Genomic DNA, 21,178 nt, shown 5'->3' on the forward strand with positions numbered 1-21,178 from the left:
TCCATATGAATCAACCAAAGGTATACAATGTCCCATCCCTCTTGAACCTCCCTCCCACCCTGACCCACCCCTCTAGATTGTCACACAGCACCAGGTTGAGCTCCCTGCATCATATAGCAACCAGGGACAAATCTTTTAAGAGGTTGCAAAATGTGTTTTAGAGGATGGGCCTAGAGCTTCCTTAAGACACTTCACTGTTTGGTCAAAAGAAGACCAAAAAAACATATTTCAAAAATATTTTGAAAGCTGTATTATTTACATCTCATAACACAAAACAGTAAAGAAAACTCATGTTCTTTTTTTGACATTGACCTAATAATTAAGAAAAAAGTATTATGAATTTAGCTTTTATTCAAAATTAAATAAGCAAAAGCAAAATTTTTAAGAAACTTTTTACAAATTACTTACATAAAAGAAAGTTAAGAGGGACAGTCACAAGTCTGCAACAAATAATTACAAAAGTATCTAGGGCAGCATGAATACAGACCATGTCACAGCATAGTGACCTAACTGTGATATGAATAAGGCATAACTAACATTTGCACCAAGACCAGGATTAAAAAGAAACAAAACATACTTTAAAAGCTTAGTTCTACATTAAGCTTCTTTTCCCTCAGATCCTTAATGGGTTTATACTATGTAATTTTTTTAAACAAACACATCATGTCAAACTATAAATTACACAGATGGGCAGTTAATGTGAAAAGCACCCCCCCCAAAATGTACAAATGAACTGGTACTGAACTGAGTTCTCCATTTACCTTTATGTACAGTTAAGTGTAAACCATATTTTCACAGTTTTAAGTGTTTTATGAATAGATGCACAGTACCAAGTCAGGTTTGCAGTTGTTCCTGAAAACTGGCTCTAGGTTCTGCATCCGATGCCCGTCGGCTATTGGGATGCACGTATTTACATAAATAAGAAACTGTGTCATAGTCAATGGTCAAGACGGTTCAGCAAGAGCGGTATTTCCGACAAAGAGGGATACTCAATACCATAGCTTAAATACTTGTGCAAAGTAAGCATTAGGACAGAGAAATCTGAGGCAAATTCAATTTGCAAAAACTTGTATCGCTACTGTTGTAAACTTGGGCAATAAGTGACCCTCGGCAAGTACTGCTCTCTATGGCTTTTTTTTTTTCTTTTAAAATTTTAAAGCCAGAGAAAATGCACTCATACTACCCACACGTGCAGAGACACACACACGCGCACGCACCCACCCCACATACACACACAGTTCTCATTTCATTTAGAGTATGGTACATAGTGCAACTTCATCACAAGGTAGAGGTTTAACACACATTCAGTGTGTCTTTTTCTGTGCAAGTTCTTAGTGGTCTAAATCCTAGTTGAAGGTATTCGTCTGCAGAACCACATGACTCAGGAGGTTGAAGAAAAAGGAAAAAAAAAAAAAAAGAACAGTTTCCTTACATTTCTCAAACCAGCACTGGATGTGCAAAGGCAGCGGACAACCTGGCCGTCACCCCAGCCAGATTAGGGTAATTTCAGAGGAGGATCCAAGCAGTTGGTTACTTAGATTGGTCTCTGGAAAAATAAGTCAGTATATGCTGTATCTTTGTCAACCGTTCTTTCAACGACTTCATTGACAAAACCGACAGCTGATAGCGGGGGTCAACGGGAAGGACAGCAAGAAGCCACCAACACCAGGCCGGACCATTAGGGATTGCCTAAAAAGAACGCACATTTTATAATGTTAACAAAACAAGCAGTTATGTAGGCCCAGCAGCAACACACCACCACCAAGCTAATCTGGATTGAGCAGTTCAGTGTCAGATTCTCTTTCTAAATAAAATCTCCCTACTGTTTTCCATCGTGGCTTACATTCCCCCCAACATTCCCTTTTCTCCACTCTCTCTCCAACATTTGTTATTTATGGCCTTTTTAAATGATGGCTATCCTGACCTGTGTGAGGTAGTAGTCTTGATTTCCTCATTGACCGATTGGTTTTTTAGTAGCATACTGTTCAGTCTCTATTTAATCATTCTCACTTCTTTTCCTGTAGCTGATTTCTGATTTCTATACTCTTATTTGTTGAATGAGGTTAGTTCTGTGTCCTAATATGTGCACTTGAAGAGAATGAACTTTTTTGGATGTCTATTTAGAAAAGACTTTTCATTATTTTTTTTAGGATAGGTTTAGGAATTGCTGTATTCTTTTACTTTTTGCTTTTCTAAGAAATTGTCTTTCCTTCTATTCTAAATGATAATCTTGCTGGGTCGAGTATCCTAGGTTGCAGGGTTCTTCCATTGCAGGGCTTCGAATATATCTTGCCACTCCATTCTGGCCTGCAGTGTTTCTGTAGAGAAATCAGTTGACAGCCAAATGGGGTGGGGTCCCTTGTAATTAACTCTGTTTTTCCTCTTGTTACCTTTAGAATCCTTACACTTTTGTCATTTTAATAGTAACATGTCTTGGTGTAGGTTTGGGATCCTCTGTGCTTCCTGTACCTGGAGATGTGTTTCCTTCTTTAGATTTGGAAAGTTTTCAGTCATAACTTCTTCAAATACATTTTTGATCCCCTTTTCTCTTTCATTCCCGTCTGAAATCCCCATTATGCACAGACTGGCCCACTTTATTTTATCCCATAGGGATCTTATATTGCTTTTTTTTTTTTTTTCATTTGGCTTCCTGTCTGCTGTTTTGATTGGGTAATTTCCATTATTCTGTCTTCCAGAACACTTACTTCTCTCTTCATGATTCATTCTGCTATTCATTGCCTTCAGCTTAGCTTTCATCTCAGCAAATGAGTTTTCTAATTTTTCTCAGCTCCTCTTTCTAGTTTCTAGTTCCTTTCTAGAACAATCTGCATTTATATTGATAGCCCTTCTTAATGCCTTCAATTATTTTCACTGCCTCTTTTTTGAACCTGCTGTCTACTAGACTGAAGAGGCCTATATTTCATTGTTCTCTTAGGGAATTCTCTTGGGTCTGTTTTACTGGGAGTGCCTCCTCTGCATCTTCATTTTACTTACATTTCTCTTACTCTGGGTTTAGGAGAAACAAGTAGGCACTGTAGTCTCGGACGGCTATTTACAAGTGGGAGCACCCCTGCACAGCTTGTGTGGGTTTAATAGATTTTGGCCAGAGCACTGTTTGGTTTGGACACCCGCTGCCTCTTTCCTCAGGCTGCCTGGTCATCGCCCCCCTCACTGGGGGCGTGCAGGCACGCGGCTCGTGGATGCTTCTGGAAGGGCGGGGGTTGGTGCCCCCTCAGGGAACCCTAGGCAGCGGTAGCGAGTGAGGCCACCTCCAGAGTCCGGGACGGCGGTCACGGCTCACACCCCCGGAGCTCATGTAGTCAGCCCCCTGCTGCCTGAGAGAAGCTCCTATGATGGTCCTGCGCCCCCCAACAACGGCGTTCTGCCTCTCTGGCAGCCCTTTCCGTGCTCCCCCGGCAGTGAGCGCCACACCCCAGCCCCTACAGTTCTCCCTAGACAGCCAACCCCCATCCTCCCCACAGGGTCTGACCTCGGAAGCACCCCCTCTTCCCTGCTGGCCTCCCTGCCAGTGAGGGACCTCCCAGGAACCGTTTCTCCGTCATGGCTCCCTCCCAGGGGCTCAGGTCCCATCCCAATTTCCTTCTCTCTTTTTTCCTTTCCTGCCCGGTTATATGGAGATTTTCTTGCTGCTTGGAAGTCTGAGATCTTTACATCAGCATTCAGTAGGTGTTCTGTGAGAATCGTTCTGTAGGTACATATAAGTTTGATGTGTCTGTGCAATCTTGATCCGACCTCCTATGTCCCACATTTGACTCCTTATCCTCCTTCTGAAAAATCCTCACTAGAAGGGCTTTCTCCTTCTCTGGCACTAACTCCTAATAGACATCTCAGCTCACACCTGTTTCCTTTTTCTTCCTATATAAGATGCAGTGGGTACCACTGTGCTAGAAATATATGGTCATGAGTCTAAGGGCCAGACAAAGGAAATGTTGAATGAAACTCTAAAGATGAAGAAACTTAAAAATCTAACAATTTGGGTTTACACACAGAGTGAAACTTGGAAACTGTATCAAAACCATCATACCTGCAGGTTTTCCTCCCGCCCAGGCATTGATCCAAAGTGCTGAAGAATCTGGCTTCGAAATCTGTCTCTTAAATTCTGAAACCAGCTGCAGGCTTGAGAGTAGACCAAATCATGAAGTTGCCGGAGGTTCTCTATTTCATCTTCATTCTCAACCTAGAAATATAACAGTAAGATGTCTGTGTTTAGTCTTCCCATCCACACTACCAACATTATAGAAGTGGGGGAAAAAATACTTAAAAAGGAATACCTGTCCCAATGCTGGATTAGAGTGTTTGTGTGACTGACTTCACTCAGCAAGAAAATCTCTAGGTCCATCCATGTTGCTGCAAATGGCATTATTTCCTACTTTTTAATGGCTATGTAATATTCCATTGCAGATATGTACCACTCCTCTGTTGATGGGCATTTAAGTTGCTTCCATGTCTTGGCTATTGTAAACAGTGATGCAGTGAACACTGGGGTGTATGTATCCTTTCAGACCATGTTTTTCTCTGGGCATATGCTCAGGAGTATTATTCTTATGAACACAGTAAACCCCACACATTTCTGCCTCACATAGTACCAATAGGCCAGACTCAGACAGACAGCAAGGCCTGACCTCCCAGCACAGCTAACCTGGCCTTGCTGAGTTAGCAGTCCAGCTGGGAGGGGCAAGATGGAGAGTGAGTTCTCAGATAATGGTCTACAGGGACTGGGAACTCATCTCTATGGATCAAGGGCCTTTGAAAGCAGTGGAACTAAAAAAAAAGCAGAAGAATACAGTTGCTACAATGAAAGGTAAGATTGGGGGAGGTCTCAGGTGCAGATCCCCTGTGGCAAAAGTAGGAAGAGCACAGAGGAAAAGCGTAATTACAACTTTTACCAGGGAGTTGGGTCAAAAAACCAAAACACGCAATATCTTAGCATAATAAAGCCAGAATATCAAAAGATAGAGAATACATTATGCAGTGATGAAATTCTGCTGTAAAGTCCTACCTCAATCCCCTCTGTACGCTCTTTGGACTACTGGTTCATCAAACTGCAAATACAAAATTAAATGCTTCAGCCTTCCAGCCTAAGATCCAAAAGACTAGGCACATAAAACACAGGTGGGAAGATTGAGCATTAACTCATCCATCTGATATTGATTTCTTTAACACACACTCATATCCCACTCGCTGTGTGCCCGAGAGCGCTATATTTCACATACATTAATGCATCTGAACAAATACCGCCTTAGTCAGCCTTTCATATGTCAAGGATGACTCAGTATAAAGACAATGAGACTCTAAAAAACATCCTGATATATAAAAGGTAAGACTATAGTACACAAGAGACAAAAGAACGTAACTTTTTTATTTTTTAATGACTTGAAAAATAAAACTGAAGATAAAAAAGCATCTGCTTTTTCACAACAATGCGGATGTGCTTAATGCCACTGAGAGGGTACTGGTACAAAAGCAGACATATGGATCGATGGAATAGAAATGGAGAGCCCAGAAATAAACCCAGAAACCTACAATCAATTTTTGATAAAGGAGCCAAGGGGTATTGGAAAAGCTGGACAGCCACATACAGAAAAATAAACTCAAAATGCCTTAAAGATTTAAACCTAAGACATGACACGATAAAATTTCCTAGAGGAGGTCACAGGCAAAACATTCCCCTAGGTTTTCTTAAGTCAGTCTCCCAAGGCAACAGAAATAAAAACAAAAAAATGCTCATCACTGCTAATTATTAGAGAAATGCAGATCAAAACTACAATGAGGTACCACCTCACACTGGCCAGAATGGCCATCATTAAAAGTCTACAAAGAACAAATGCCAGAGAGGGTGTAGAGAAAAGGGAACCCTCCTTCATTACTGGTGGGAACCTAAGTTGGAACAGCTACTATGGCAAACTGTACTAAAAATAGAATTACCGTATGATCCAGCAATCCTACTTCTGGGCATACATCCTGATAAAACCATAATTCAAAAAGATACATACACCCCTATGTTCACAGCAGTACTATTCACAGTAGCCAAGACACGGAAACAATGAATGGATAAAGATGTGGTACACACTGATAATGTGTAACCAACAAGGTCTTACTGTATAGCACAGGGAAATCTACTCAATATTATGTGGCAGCCTGAATGGGAAGGGAGTTTGAGGGGAAATGGGTATATATAGCTATGGCTGATTCCCATTGCTGTCCACTTGAAACTATCACAATATTGTTAATTGGCTATACTCCAATATAAAATGAAAAGTTAAAAAAAAAAAAGATGATACATACAATATTACTCAGGCATAAACTTAAAAATGCCATTTGTAGCAACATGGCTGCAACTACAATGAAGTGAAGTAAGGCAGAAAGAGAAAGACAAATACCATATGATATCACTTACATGTGGAATTCAAAATATGACACAAATGAACCTATGGAACGGAACCACAGATACAGAGAATACACGGGTCGTTGCCAAGGGAGAGGGGATTGGTGGAGGGATGAAGGGAGAGGTTAGCAGGGGTTAGCAGATGTAAGCTTTTTATATAGAATGGATAAACAAGGTCCTATTATATAGCACAGAGAACTATGCTCAGTATTCTATAATAAATGAAAATGGAAATATTTACATTTTTTAATATTTTACGTATAAACGAATCACTTCACTGTTCAGTAGAAATTAACACAACACTGTAAATCAACTATACTTCAATTTTTAAAATCTTCATTAAAAAAATAAACATGATACTTGTTAAAACTATTACAAAAGAAAAAAGTATCTAGTTTCCAGCCTTTTAAAATTCAAGGGACCAAACCATGAACTTTGGTAAACAAGGAATGATAAAAATCATGAGTCTTGGTTAGAAAAAGGAGCTAAAAAGCTGGCAGAAGTTTTAAAGTTATGGAATTTCCTTGCAATAACAGAATCTAAAATGTTATTGAAAGAAAACAGAATTACAACACCAAGGGAAAAAACAGCCTTGATATAAAAAATTTGAGACGCTTTCCCAGAATGAACAAGAAATCATTACACAGATGAGGCACTAAGATGAAGAAAAATTTAGACATTCCTAAAACTACAACATAGATAATTCTAAACATCAAATCCCTAATACTTTCAATATTCTATCATACTGTCATATTTATATGTCATATACATATATAGTCAAGGAATTTTGTCAGCAAATCCAATATATGGAGATGTAAGTTTACATAAAACTCAAGTTTATTAGTTTTACAAAGACTATCACTTTTAGGAAATAAGTCCATTAATCAAATATGCTAAGGCACAGACTATATCAATCAACTTAAAATTCCAACTCAATACCTCTAGCTCACTGCATCTTTATAATAGGATAGGCAGTGGCAGATTTAATGAAGTTCATCAGCAGAGAAGCTTGTCAAGAGTGCAAGATAAAACACAGCACTCGAAGCCAGAGAGCTGGCTTTAAATTATCATCATCTTGGCAAATTATTACTAATTAAAACTCCTGAATCCTACTTTCCTTACCTGCTATCTGACTTTTGGAAATTCAGTGAGCTACTGTTTGTAGAAATGCCCAATGCTAACACTCAGTAAATGCTGCTTGGGATGATCAAGCAGATCAATGAACAAGTGATAATACAAGATTTTCTGATTTTTCTAATTTTCTAATGACCTTCCAAAGAAAATTGCCTTTCATTTGATATTTATAGTATCTCAAATCATTTTTCTGGTACCTAAACTAACTGCAGATGCTAAAGCAGGTACTAGAAGTATCAAAAGGATAGCATTAACCCTATTCAAGAAAATTATCACCCTAACCCTCCCCAGGTAAGATACCACCTGTAATTATACTGACAGGGCTGTATCTGGGATGCTCTAGAGCTTGTGTGTATGTTATCACTGAGGTTATCTTAGGCGTATCTTATATATAGAACCATTCAAGGAGTTCATGTTTACCTTTATACCAAAGTTCAATCTACTGCTGACTGTATCCGCTTTGACTACTAATTAATTTAAAAGGGCAGGAATTAGCAGGTTTCATAACTTAGGTTGGAAGTTCAACACCTGCTTTTGTTAAGTAACTACCATGCAGCTACACATGTGACTACATTCTAGGCACGGTGGTGGTTGTCACGGCGGTAGACATGAACAAAGTCTAGGCTGTGGTCTCCCACGTTCTCTTGGAACTCACAATAATTAAGAGCAAGATGATATAAAGGTCCACCCGAAACTGTCACAACATTGTTCATCAGCTATTCTCCATTATAAAATAAAAATTTCAAAAAAAAAAAAAAAAGGAGAAGCAGGTAATGGAGCTAATTTGCCTAAGTATTGATGAGGGTCTCTGACAGGAAGAACTGGTTAATGTGCCTAGAAAACTGCAGCCTTCACGCCTGTACAATGCCTAGGACAGAGTACACCAATGCTGAAAAAGGGTAGGTTTTAGTACCTTAATATCTTCCAGGTATTCAATGTCTGCGGTGCAATATCCATCTTTCATTCCTCTTTTTAAAACCCTAAACCGCTTTCCTCCAACGGTATCAACCACAGACCTTCCATCAGGCAAGAAATGTACATTTCTAATTTGTAACATACAACCATAGTCTGCAAAACTAGAAGAAAAACTCCAGTTAGTACCAAAAGTTCAAGCAAAAGTTCAAGCCACAGGCATGCACGTTCTCAGCAATATTCACAGAAAACTCAAGAATCAATAAAAACATTTAGACAAAAAGCATACCTATTCTGTGTATCACTGACGCACATCCCAAACTGTTTAGTTCCAGTCTGTATACTTCTTCGAATCATCAATCTGTATCTTGGCTCAAATACATGAAGAGGGCAAGGCACAGTGGGATAGGCCATAGTGCAAACAAATATTGGAACATTCTTGGTCAAGCTGAAGAAGAAAAAAACTGCATTATTATATATCAGAAGATACAACAAAATGAGTGAAACTTTCAATAAATAACAGAAAACAAAAATGTATTCTAAAAGCAGGTAATTTTCATTCTTGGCAGGAATAAGAATCAGCATCCCCTTCATTTAAGCTTATGTTGATACAATATTAATCCTAAAACTGTCTGCAATCCTCTTACAAGTAAATTCGAATTTACAAAGTTGTCATATAGAGCTATGTACTTTTATGAATAAAAAAGCAATTGATTGTAATTATTCTATATTAAAAATGTTTCAAATATTTGTAACATGACAGAGTTATTATCTTCTATCCATAAAACACTCTTACTCTTAGACAATAATAAGTGAGTTCCTGCAAAGGACAAAAAACACATTAAAAAAAATTTTTAGTCACTAAAATATTTCCTAACAAAAGCAGGTAATTCAATGGCATACAATTTTTTCCAGATAATTAAAATGATACATTTTAATTCCCAGATTGGCAGGAAATATGAAGGATAAAGGCAGCACTCAGTTTCTCATTAATCTAAAGAAACCCTTTGGCAAGGGTATGGGGAAAAACTGGCAGTTGACAGGGGCGGTTTGAAATAGTACAACCATACCAAAGAAGAATTTGGCTATATACATCAAAAATTTTTTTAAATATTCATATCCTTTGAACCAAAAGGTGTACTTTTTTCTGCAAGTACTGTAAAAATGTTCAACGTGTACAGTTGCCAAAACTTAGAAGCAAAAAGAGACAACCAGTAAAATAAATTATGATGTAACCATAAAATGAGATACTATATTTAGACTTTAGATTAATGAGAAAGGAAAGTATTGAATAATGGGAGTAAAATAATCCCATCTTCGTTTATAATGTATTTATATATATTAAAATCAGGAAGGATATACATATTAAAATCAGGAAGGATATATGCCAAAATGCTAGTGGTGATTACCTTTGAGTTACAGATTATGGCTCTCCCTGCCCACCCCCAACTAATATTTTCTACTCTTTCTTCAAAAAGACCACAATGTGAAGTCTATATGTAATACATGTTTAACATACAAGTCCTAATTCCTCTACTTTTAAAACTGTGTCTTTTACCTTCACTAAGCACTCTTATGAACATAAAAACAAGGTGGGGGGAGTGCACAACCCAGTGTATCTTTTAATTAGCAAAACTTATAAGTACCAGAGAATGAGCTACCCTTAAGAAAATAGCCCAGTTAGTACACAGCAAGATTCCCGAGGCTTCTCTCCATCACACGCAGCTTCCCTTGCATCACTACTCCTGTCATTCATGAATTCCAGTCTGTGTGTGTGTGGTGGGGGTGGGGGGGTGCGGGGGTCTGGTCCTGTCATTGTGTTTAACTATTTCAAAAATAAATCTGAAGCTTTCTTGTATCCAGCTTTTTGCAGTGTTGGTCCAAAAGGTTTATAATCCACACATTAGAATATTTTCTATCACAAAGTCACAATAAAATATCAGTTCCATCAGAAGACAAACCACTATCAACTTCTATAAAGAAAAGATAGAAACCTTTCTTCTATTGAAGGCCACTGACCCGACGACAACATTTGGTGGACACATACTAAAAACAAAAAGTCTGTAAAGCACAGTTATTTTTCTCTTAGAAAATGTTTTAGTTTATATTAAAAAAACTAGAAACAGCATGTAAAAATTACAATATTGGTCTTCAGTGTCCAGTTAAAGTGGGAACAAGAAAGAGTTAAGAAATTAGAAACCCAGTAAAGAAACTTGGAGACTGAAGAAAATGGTGAAAGAGGTCAAGTCATGGAGGGAAGAGAAAAGAAGAAAAGTGTGAGAAAGCAACACACAGAGCAACAAAATTACCCAGCCCTGATTAGCTTTTTATGTGCTCTCAGTAGTACCCTGTACCACTGAATCCCAAAGTTACCACCAGGTTTTTCACCTTCCTGATATTAAGTCAATTATGCGAACAGTCAGTATCTTCATTGAGAATTTAGCCCCTAAAGTCACCCCTTCCAATTTCAGTCTCAGGTCTCAAGGTCCCACCCCCTTGCCAACCTCTGATTGGCTACTCCCCCTGCCAATCCAAGCCACTTACCCTCTACTTTCTCCTGTGGGCGGGGGCTGATAGTTGAGGGGGGCAGTTCCCAGCAACCACCTCCACCAGCCTGATGTCCCTGGAGGAACACCCCGCCCTCGGCCACCCCCTCAGCTAAAAGACTGGTTCAGTGTGGAGAGCTGTCAGGACGTCACTCCCAACAGAACATCTGGAAGTTACCAAATAAACCTGAAAACCTCTGAGTGTTGAAGACAGGGGAAATTAACCAATATTTGTTTACGATATGCCTTTGACTAGACTGGGTTGAACTACAGACAGAACCCAGCTGGCTGTGAGGAGGCTTCTCCTCATTATTTCAAAGGGTAGTAGTTTGATTTGATTATGTTAATTTGTATGAGAAGAAACTTACTGTGAGAGTTCAGCAGTTTCTTCATCATATATTTTTTTTCTCTCAGACAGCTCATCAGGCAGATACTTCACTATTAAATCTTCCAACAGCTGTGTGACACAGTACCTCCTATCTGCTAGATACTGAAAGACAATATTATTTTACATTCCAGCACTTTTTTCCCCCTACAGTACAAAACAGGTAAAACAGTTTAACTCATATAGTAAAGCCTTTATTACATATTTACACAGTCGGTTCTGAATTCATTAGTGAGGGGGAACAATACAACGGATGACGCTAAACTGGAAAACCTGCCTGAAGCTTAGCTCAAGAGCATTCAAGGTAAGTCTGCAACCCGAAACAAGTTCTGTATATAAGATGACCCTTGTCTTGCTATGATCACACATCATTAACAGCAGTCAGCCCTGCTCCTGCCATCTCCCACACCAAAGGTAAGTTCCTTCTGACAGTGCATGAGTATCTGAAATTAGCATTTTAATCGAGAAACAAAAATAAGGAATAAAGAAAATAATGCATTTGCCTTAAGAAAAGCAAAGTTGCTCCCTTTTTTTGTTCCAGATAACTTTTCTTTCAGATTCTTCTTCTGCTGTCATCCCACTATGACTATCGATGCCCTTATCTTATCAAGAGGCTGCTTTTCCTATGTGAGTCACCCTCTGGGTAAGGTGGTACATTTGTGCCACTCCATAGTACTCTGAACGCTGCCACCCTGATACATTTTTGTGTTACTTTCTCTTCCAACTGCCAAAAGCCATCTGACTATCCTTCAAGGTCTGGCTGCAATTTTACCTTTTGCATAAAGTGTTCCTTATGTTTCTGTCTCCTAGGAATAACCTTTAATATACAGAAGGCAGCTACCATACCCTGCACTATATTAGCTGGACGGGGATATATTATATCTCTGTAACTAAACTAAGAACTGCATAGGGCCAGGGACCAGTTCAGAGTGTGTACACAGAATTCTGAACAAAACATATGTGTGTGTGTGTGTGTGTGTGTGTGTGTGTATATATATATATATATATATATATATGTCCAATACCAATTTGCTTAATGAGGAAATGAGTAAAGAGGAAAACTCTAGTGAGACAACCACAAGACAAAGAGAAACCAGCTTTTCCCCTAGATCCAGCAAAAATAAGGGCTTTGTCAGTATCTAATGAAGTACAGGGTAGAAAATATGAATGCTGGGCAAATGGCTTATACTTGTGGTTTTTCAACTTCAGCAAGAACCGTGGCTTGTTAAAAGTGCGGACTGCTGAGCCCTCACCAGGTTCTGATTTAGTGGCTCTGGGGAAGGGTCTGCGAATTCATATTTCTAACAAGTTCCCAGGCGATATAGATGCTGCTGGTTGGGGGAACATACCTTGAGAACAACTGGGCTATTGACTGGAGAGATGTACTCTTGAGCAGATAATATACACATATATATAGGTAACTTAAGAGTTTATTATAAAGTTAATCAAATTAGAGATATAAAAGCAATTTCAAAGTAATAACGACATTTTAAAACTTAAGACTCATGTATTAAATTTGGGAAATATGGCCTCTCTTCCATTACTGGTAAGAATCTAAATTTGTACATTACTTTAGACCTAGGCAATCTGGCAATTGGTTTTAAGAGTCTTAAAATATATGGCCTTTGATCCAGTAATTCTCCCAGGAATTTATCCTAAGCAAAGAGTCAAAGACACTGACCATAGTATACTAAAAAAAGAAAAAAAAAAAAGAACTGAAATGCTCCAAAACAGAAAAATGTTGTATCATTGGACTAGTATGCTGCTATGAAAATCACATCTTTGAGATGCATTCAGATGAAAAAATGAGCAAAGTAAGTAGGAAGAGCAGAAAACTAGAGCATATCCATTTTATCCGTGTAAAGGTATATTTAGACTTTACCAATTATACATGGTGTCAAGTCAGGACAAAGGATAAAGTTATTTTAAACAATATGTTAGTTAAGTTTTTAAATAACATCCTTACTTTGTTTTCCTTAGAACTTCAGACATTTAAGGTGCAATAACTCTAAATTTAAAGCATAGTAAATATATAAGCATATCAAAAAACTCTGAAAAACCAGGAAAGATAGCATGTTTTAGAGTACTTTATCTGAAAACAGAGTCTAAAAGTTGGAAATGTAAAACTCTTTAAAGATTTATTTTAGGTTTCCTGACTTTGTAAACATTCTGTGTTTTGTGTTCCACTACATATAGGGTTGCTATGTTGTATGAAATGTAACAATACATATATGCTATATGATATCCGTACAGAGCTATGCTTTCTACATAGGAAATAACTATTTTTAATAGCAAAATGGTTTTCATCAAATTTTTACATTGTATTTTCAAGACACTTTTTTTCTTAAAATCTAGAGACAGAATCACTCTCCTGGATCAATGCTACCACTGCAACAAGAATTCTAAGGCTCTGGCCTCACCTTTGAGGATATCAAGCAGGACTGAAGAGGGTGCTGCCCTCCCACTGGTTACAGAAGAGACCCACCTGAGAACCAGCTGTTTTCCTAATGCAGATGATTGGTGCAGACCACCTGCCAGACAAGGAGGGGTGTGGGAAGCCTCCCTCTCCTTGCCAGGCTACCACTTTCTAGAACGGTGCTGTCCAATGTAGGAGCCACTACTCACACGTGCCTACTTAAATGTAAATTAAAAGTACAGTCCCTCCCACACATGTGGCCAATAGCTACCATGTTGGACAGCGTAGATACAGGGCATTTCCATCAATGTAGCAAGTGCTACTAGATGTTGGTCCAGATGTTAAGGGAATTGACTGAGGCCTGAAATCCAACCTAAAAATGGGGGTGAGTGGCAGGGCAGTTGAGATTCCCCAATACTGTCATTAAAGTCAACATATTCCTGACCAGATACTTGATCACACCTCATCTGTTTAAAAAATTAAGTATAGGGATTCGGTCTTCAGACTCTGCTTTCTCCTACCCTCTCCAAACTCACTTTTCTCCAATACTAGCAGATGGGTAATGAGACATGCATGATCCCCTTTGGTCAATCAGTATGTATAATGTAATTTATTCTGAACCTAATAATCATTATTTCTATGGCTAAATAGAAGTCAAACCATGTTGCTACACATAAGAGCAATAAACAAATACACAAATGCTTACCTCTTTTAAGCTTTCTTTGCAAAGAGGACAATATGGTGTGTGATCTAAACAACGCTCAAGACAGTTCTTACAGAATGAATGTCCACAAGGGGTTGTCACTGGCTCAAAAAACAACCTGAAATCAACCAGAATACATGTTAGTTTTCACCATAAGCTGTCCACTGGAAAAACTGAACAAATAATGTAACCGTAACACTAGCTTCTGTTTAGAAGAGGAAGGAGGGTTTGACAGGCATGAGAGGAGGGAAGGACCAGTGGTAAATGCCAGGTACAGCCTCCTGAACTGTTTAAAAGTTCACCATCAACAGGGGTACCCTGCTTGGAGCTGTACGGACTAATATCACCACCATTCACAGGGGCTACTGCAGCCTCGAAACGGGGCTGGTCCAAACAGATGGGCAGTACTTCTAAAATGCACACCAGACTAGTGCAAGATTAACAATGTAAACTGTATTATTACTTATTCATTTGTTTTTGTACACTCATCACTTTAAAACTAGTTTGCTTATAAAGCTTATAAAAAGCCTTACTATATGAAATTCATTCAAAATAATCCACTGAATATTACCATTGAATCCCAAAGAAAACTGATGCTCAAAACCAGATGTGATACTCAAACAATATGGAAAAACTAATTTTCCTTACATTCTAGTTATTTCCTGAAACACAATACTTTGAGAGTTCCCAGAAGTATTGTTAGACGTATAGGTACTTCAGAAATCGTCGGGGTCTGATCCCCTCACCTCAAGATGAAGCAGCCAAGGGTCAGAATCAAGGGACGTGGCTCAGAAATACCTGGTGTGGCCAGTTCCAGGTGCTTGACACACTGTTCCCTTGCTTCCACCACGATTTATATAAATGGAAAATGTTCTTTTCAAATTATCAGTCTTAGAATTACAAGCATTCATATAATGGAAATCCTTATCCAGTGTTACTTAAAAAGGATTTTGGAGTTAAGATACATAAACAAGATAGAATCACATACACACAATACATCATTGTATTCTTACCCAAATCTAAAACCATGGAGTCTCAGTAATAACATGTATAGCTTTTATAGTACAATTCCTCAGATACTTTCTATATTTTAGTCATTTGATGGTTATAAGACTTAAATATAGCATGGTGGTAAAGAATCTGCCTGCCAGTGCAGGAGATATAAGAGATGCAGGAAGATGCCCTGTAGAAGGAAATGGAAACGCACTGCAGTATTCTCGCCTGGAGAATTCCATGGCCAGAGGAACCTTGTGGGCTACAGTCCACAGGGTTGCAAAGAGTCAGACACGACTGAAAGACTGAGCACTTGAGCACGTGCACACACACACAAATCCTGACACCACTTTCTAGGTGAAAAGTCAAAGTTAGTTGCTCAGTCATGGTAAAGAAAGGGAATGGGCCCACCAGGGAAGCCCCTTCTAAGTAAGGAAAAGCTAAATAAGGTTCAGAGATTATATTATTTGCCCAAGATGTGAAAGGAAAACCGAGGACTAAAATTCTTATCTTTTGATTTTTAATTCACTACTCTGTTACTTCACACTGCTTTTTCTTAAGAGTTCAGTTCAGTCGCTTAGTTGTGTCTGACTCTTTGCAACCCCGTGGACTGCAGCACACCAGGCTTCCCTGTCCATCACCAACTCCCAGAGTTTACTCAAATTCATGTCGGTTGAGTCGGTGATGCCATCCAACCACCTCTGTCGTCCCCTTCTCCTCCTGCCTTCAATCTTTCCCAGCATCAGGGTCTTTTCCAAGGAGTCAGTTCTTCGCATCAGGTGTCCACAGTACTGGAGTTTCAGCTTCAGCGTCAGTCCTTCCAATGAATATTCAGGACTGATTTCCTTTAGGTTAGACTGGTTTGATCTCCTTCCAGTCCAAGGAAGTCCAGTTCTTACAGAGTAGATTACCTTTATCTACTCTGTACTTATTTATTTACATTAATATAAAATATTCATCTCTTAAAATTTGACGTACTTACCTCATGCAGAGAGAACACTCAAAATCTGAGACATCTATTAATTCTTCTGGGACATCACCGTAAGTTAATGAAAACGTACAGACTTCAGCGGGAATTTCTATTAAAACAAAGAGATGGGGTTATTTTTTTAGGAAAAAATTTGGAAGCCATTCTGAATAAATCAATGTGTTTTCTGTGAGTGTAGTGAAATTTTTACCTCCCTGTCTTTTCAGCTTATTTCTTCCATCTTCATTTACAATCACATCCTGGTCTAAGAGAGACAACTTTCTTTTCAGCAGAACACCTTTCCCTTGAATGCAAAGTGAGGGTTCCGAGGACACTCTTTTTAAACAGTCCTCTCTGGCAGGCATGTCTGTGGAATTTATAGCCTGTGCTGACCGAGCACGGTTTAGGCTTCCTTTGACAGGCTCTGAGGTGACCTCTGCTATTTCTTCATTCTACAAAAAAAAATGCAACAAATAAGGGTAACTGACTGTATGTTTTTACTGTCCTTATTGCTCTCGCCAAGAACTAAACTGAAATGAAACTGTGATGTCTTGAAAGCTTTATTTTATTGTTCATTTAAAACAAAACCAACTTTTAATTCTAAAACCCTGGCAAGAAAAGGATTTTTGCCAGTACTTAAGAGAGCCCTGGACATCAAGCTGACTTCTGTCATAATGAGGTTTAAGTAGTTATGCTAATATAGTTGTTTCTAGTACAAGGAAAGTAAGATAAATACAATGTTCTGGTTTTTTCCAAGAGACAAACATTTCTGACATTCAGGTGATGTAACGTGATTAATGAGCAGATATTTCACATAAAAGTTTTTAGTGTAAAATAAAAGGTCACAGATGGAATCCTATTAAGGCAAGCCTTACTAAGTTGAAAGTACCTACATAGATTTTAGTATTAATATTTGAAACTAGGAAAGTGAAGATCTTGTGAAGAAAATGGATACACTAAGCCTATGACCGTCTTTTCTCACCCCTTACCTGCTCTGGGCTCAGCTCACTGGCAGAGTGAGACTCTTCCATCACTGAAGGAAAACTGAAAGGTTTGTTTTTAATACATGGTAATGAACTCCAGGAAGAGTCCTTCAGGCCTTCTTTTAAGTTTTCAGGTGATAATAAATCACATAAAATCTGTAAGGAAGGTATCAAAGAATAATGAAAAATATAAAATAGTTTATTAAGGATTAAATTTAGTTACTTAATATTTAAGAGAGCTTTTCTTGTGGCTCAGCTGGTAAAGAATCTGCCTGCAATGTGGGAATTCCTGGGTTGGGAAGATCCCCTGGAGAAGAGAAAGGCTACCCACTCCGATATTCTGGCCTAGAGAATTCCATGGACTGTACAGTCCATGGGGTCGCAAGAAGTCGGACACGATTGAGTGACTTTCACTCACCTCACTCACTCAATGTTTAAGAATTTCTGGAAAATTTCATATGGAGTATAAACTATAAAAATATCCAATCACTTTGTTGTACACTTGAAACTAATAATATTGTAAGTCAGCTATACATCAACTAAAAAAAAGAAAACTTAGAGCTAATATTATTTTTAACGGGCAGGGAAGGAACAGGTTAAGTAAAAAAAACAAGGACTTCCATGTTGATTTTAAAAGTCCTGCCAAAACCAAGGTGTGCCTCCAAGGGGGTCAAACCGCATCAAAGGAATGGTTCAAAAGGAGGGCTCAGGGGTGATTAGACTGGTGGCCTGAGAAGGTGCCCAAGGTAAAGGTTTACATGTATATATAAGGTTTGTAGAAAGAAGAGATCTTAAGAGAAGTGGAAAATATTTACCTCTGACCATCAGCAAGTCCCATCAGTCAATATAGTTAATGGTTCATCCCGATGTATATTCTAAGGCTGAACTTAGACTGTTTATGTGAACTTGGACCTTTAACCACAGAACTAAAATTCCATGTGTTTACAGTGAATTTAGCTTCTCCCTGAACCAGTGACCTGTACGGTCAGTCACCACCCCCGGCATTAACGGGGGCACCCCATGGCAGCCGGCCCAAACGGAGGCAGCTGCAGTATCTGAACTCTGGGTGCTTCTCTCAGAAACACCAAGGGGATTACGACAGAGGAACAGACTGGCTACAAGGAAATGAGAGGGATTCAAATTTGTTTGCTTGTCAAATAAGCTGTGTGTATATGTACAGCATATACACATTTCTTAAAGTCGCAATTTGGAAGTTTGGTTTTTCAGCTGTTCTATCTCTCAAGGCACAAAAATCAGAATTTTCCACAAATCTTTACAATTTAAATAAAAAGGAAATATACATGGTATTAATCAAAGTGTGTGTATCTGTAGGTGCTCAAGCAATAAACCATTTAATGAACAATCACTAAAGAATTTGGATATGTTTTTACATTTCCCCTGATTAAAAAAAAAAAGTATTAAACATACCCCCACCCTAGAAGACAGTTACTTGACTCCTAGGTATTTACTGAAGAGAGATAAAAACATATGTTCACAAAATGACATGCAAAAGAATGTTTGTGGCATCAGTTAGAAACAATCCAAATGAAAATCACCACCAACTGTGAATATCACAAACTGTGACGTGTTCATACCACAGGATACTTGGTGAAAAAAGAAAAAAATTACTGGATGTGTCTCAAAAACATGTTGAGCAAAAAAAGAGTATATACACTGTATGTGAAGGTTCAGAACAGGCAGAACTAGTCTGTGGCACTAGAGGTCTGAGCAGTAGGTCCCTCTGGAAGCACAGAGAAAGGGGATCTGCTGCAGAGGAGATGAGGGAGCTTTCCCGGGTGATCTGAAATAGTCTGTATCTTGACTGGGGTGTTGTTACATGAATGTATAATTTCTCAAAACTCACTGAACTATAAAATGCCTTTTATTATGTGTAAATTATACCACAATTTACTCCAAAAAAAGAAAAAATATTTCAAGGCAGTAGGTATTTTGCATTCACCTGACCTTATTAACCAACAAATAATTACAGAAAAGTAAGGCTACCCAGCAGCACGGAAAATGCAAAATTATGAGCCCTTATAAAGTCTGCAGTCTCACTAGGGAGATCACTCTAGCAAAGAGAACACAATAAGAAAACACACAACAGTAAACCGTGTTTTGTTAAATCAGTGGGCTGGAACATGTATGCAAACAAGTCTTATGGAGGATGTTGGCTTATTCATTAAAGCATTTGGAATGCAAGAAAAATTCCAAAGTTCTCTTACTTTAAGGGACATAAGAATCTCCTGAAGTGCTTGTTAAATTATACTCTAATTCCAGAGATTCTAATTCCAAAGGTCTGTGGTGGGACCCAGGAAATCTTTGTGTTTACCATGCACTCAAGATGACTAACAAAAAGCCATGTTCTGAGAAACGCTACAAACGCAATAAATGATGTGGCCTCTTTGGGGGACACTGAAGGGAACAACATGACTGGGCACTGAAATTGTATTAGGATAGATTTTCCTAAAACATTTTTCAGAGACTCTAGTCTTCCAGATGTTCTGTGAGTAAATCTGGCAAAAGCTGAATGCTGTTGTCATGCTAGCAAAGCAAAAACTCTCGACAAGGGCTGAAGAAATCTGTTTGACTGGTTTAACCCAGTGTTTCCCAGAGTCATTTGATCAGAGAACCCCTTTTCCTTTTAATTAACATCTACCACTGAACAAACTCTGCCAAGTGATGTATGGCGCACTGAGAAAATTAAGGCGAAATAAATTGAGTGGGGCAGTACTATTGGCAACCACGGACAGCAAGCAAAGTTGAGACCTGAAATGAAAGGCAAAGGAAGCCAATAAAAATTCCTGAGCAGGAACATCATGACAACAGTATTTAATTAAGAATGACTGGTCTGGCTCCCATGGAACAGACTATTAGAGAACATCTAAATTTAACTAGGCAAAAGTAATCCATTTAACTCTCTCTGAAATGTTCTGATTTTGGTAAGAACTCAATATGCTAATAAGTATATTGAACCTGAAAACCCCTTATCAAACTGCTACTAAATCTGACTTATGGACACCCTTTATGTCCTTACCCCAAGAGTCTAACTGGCATTTGTAAAAAGACCTGTGTTGTCAGGAAACTGGCTGGAAGTGTTACAGTTGGTAAACGGATTACCTTTTCTACTTCTAGCTTTGCAGGTGCGAAATCTTCATCAAGCGCTAAGCACTGAAGAAACAGTTGTAAGGCATCACCTAAAAAACCAGCATCGTGGAGGACTTTTCCTTTCCTGAAGTAGACCTTCAATAAAAGCACACATACCCAACTTTTATGGATGGAATTGTTTTTTGAAACATCAATATCACATAAGGTTAAAAAAAAGTTCTGCTTGGAAATGTTCATTTTGAAACTCTGAATGACTCTCAGGAGCCCAAAGCATTTTAAAGGCACATTTACACCCTACCTGGGAGAGGTACCTATGATTATGAGGTCCAGAAAATGACTCCAAAGCCACATTCTAATTATATCCTGTCAATGATAAGTCCAGAGGGTTCTTTCCTGTTTAATGGTTTTAAGAGCTTCCCTGGTGGCTCAGTTGGCAAAAGAGTTCTCCTGCAATTCAGGAGACCTGGGTTCAATCCTCAGGTTGGGAAGATCCCCTGGAGGAGGGCATGGCAAACCACTCCAGTATTCTTGCCTGGAGAATCCCACGGACAGAGGAGCCTGGAGGGCTACAGCCCATGGGATTGCGCAAGAGTCAGACATGACTTAGTGACTAAACCACCGCTGC

General features: G+C 38.7%; 1 protein-coding gene across 1 annotated transcript in view; it reads right to left on the minus strand.

The window, feature by feature from the left end:
- Nucleotides 1–331: 331 nt before the first annotated feature.
- The window catches only part of LONRF1 (LON peptidase N-terminal domain and ring finger 1), a 49,936-nt gene continuing 29,089 nt past the window's right edge, over nucleotides 332–21,178 (minus strand). Inside the window, exons 3-12 of the mRNA XM_055567224.1 lie at nucleotides 20,566–20,688; nucleotides 17,452–17,601; nucleotides 16,674–16,914; nucleotides 16,478–16,574; nucleotides 14,506–14,620; nucleotides 11,367–11,488; nucleotides 8,742–8,900; nucleotides 8,454–8,616; nucleotides 4,046–4,198; nucleotides 332–1,689 (exon numbers count right to left, since the gene is read on the minus strand). Of these exons, the coding sequence (XP_055423199.1) occupies nucleotides 1,531–1,689; nucleotides 4,046–4,198; nucleotides 8,454–8,616; nucleotides 8,742–8,900; nucleotides 11,367–11,488; nucleotides 14,506–14,620; nucleotides 16,478–16,574; nucleotides 16,674–16,914; nucleotides 17,452–17,601; nucleotides 20,566–20,688 (1,482 nt within the window). The 3' untranslated portion in view covers nucleotides 332–1,530. The remainder of the gene's footprint in view (nucleotides 1,690–4,045; nucleotides 4,199–8,453; nucleotides 8,617–8,741; nucleotides 8,901–11,366; nucleotides 11,489–14,505; nucleotides 14,621–16,477; nucleotides 16,575–16,673; nucleotides 16,915–17,451; nucleotides 17,602–20,565; nucleotides 20,689–21,178) is intronic.

This window comes from Bubalus kerabau, chromosome 2 (genome assembly GCF_029407905.1).
Source record: "Bubalus kerabau isolate K-KA32 ecotype Philippines breed swamp buffalo chromosome 2, PCC_UOA_SB_1v2, whole genome shotgun sequence".
NCBI classification, from domain to species: Eukaryota; Metazoa; Chordata; class Mammalia; order Artiodactyla; family Bovidae; genus Bubalus; species Bubalus kerabau.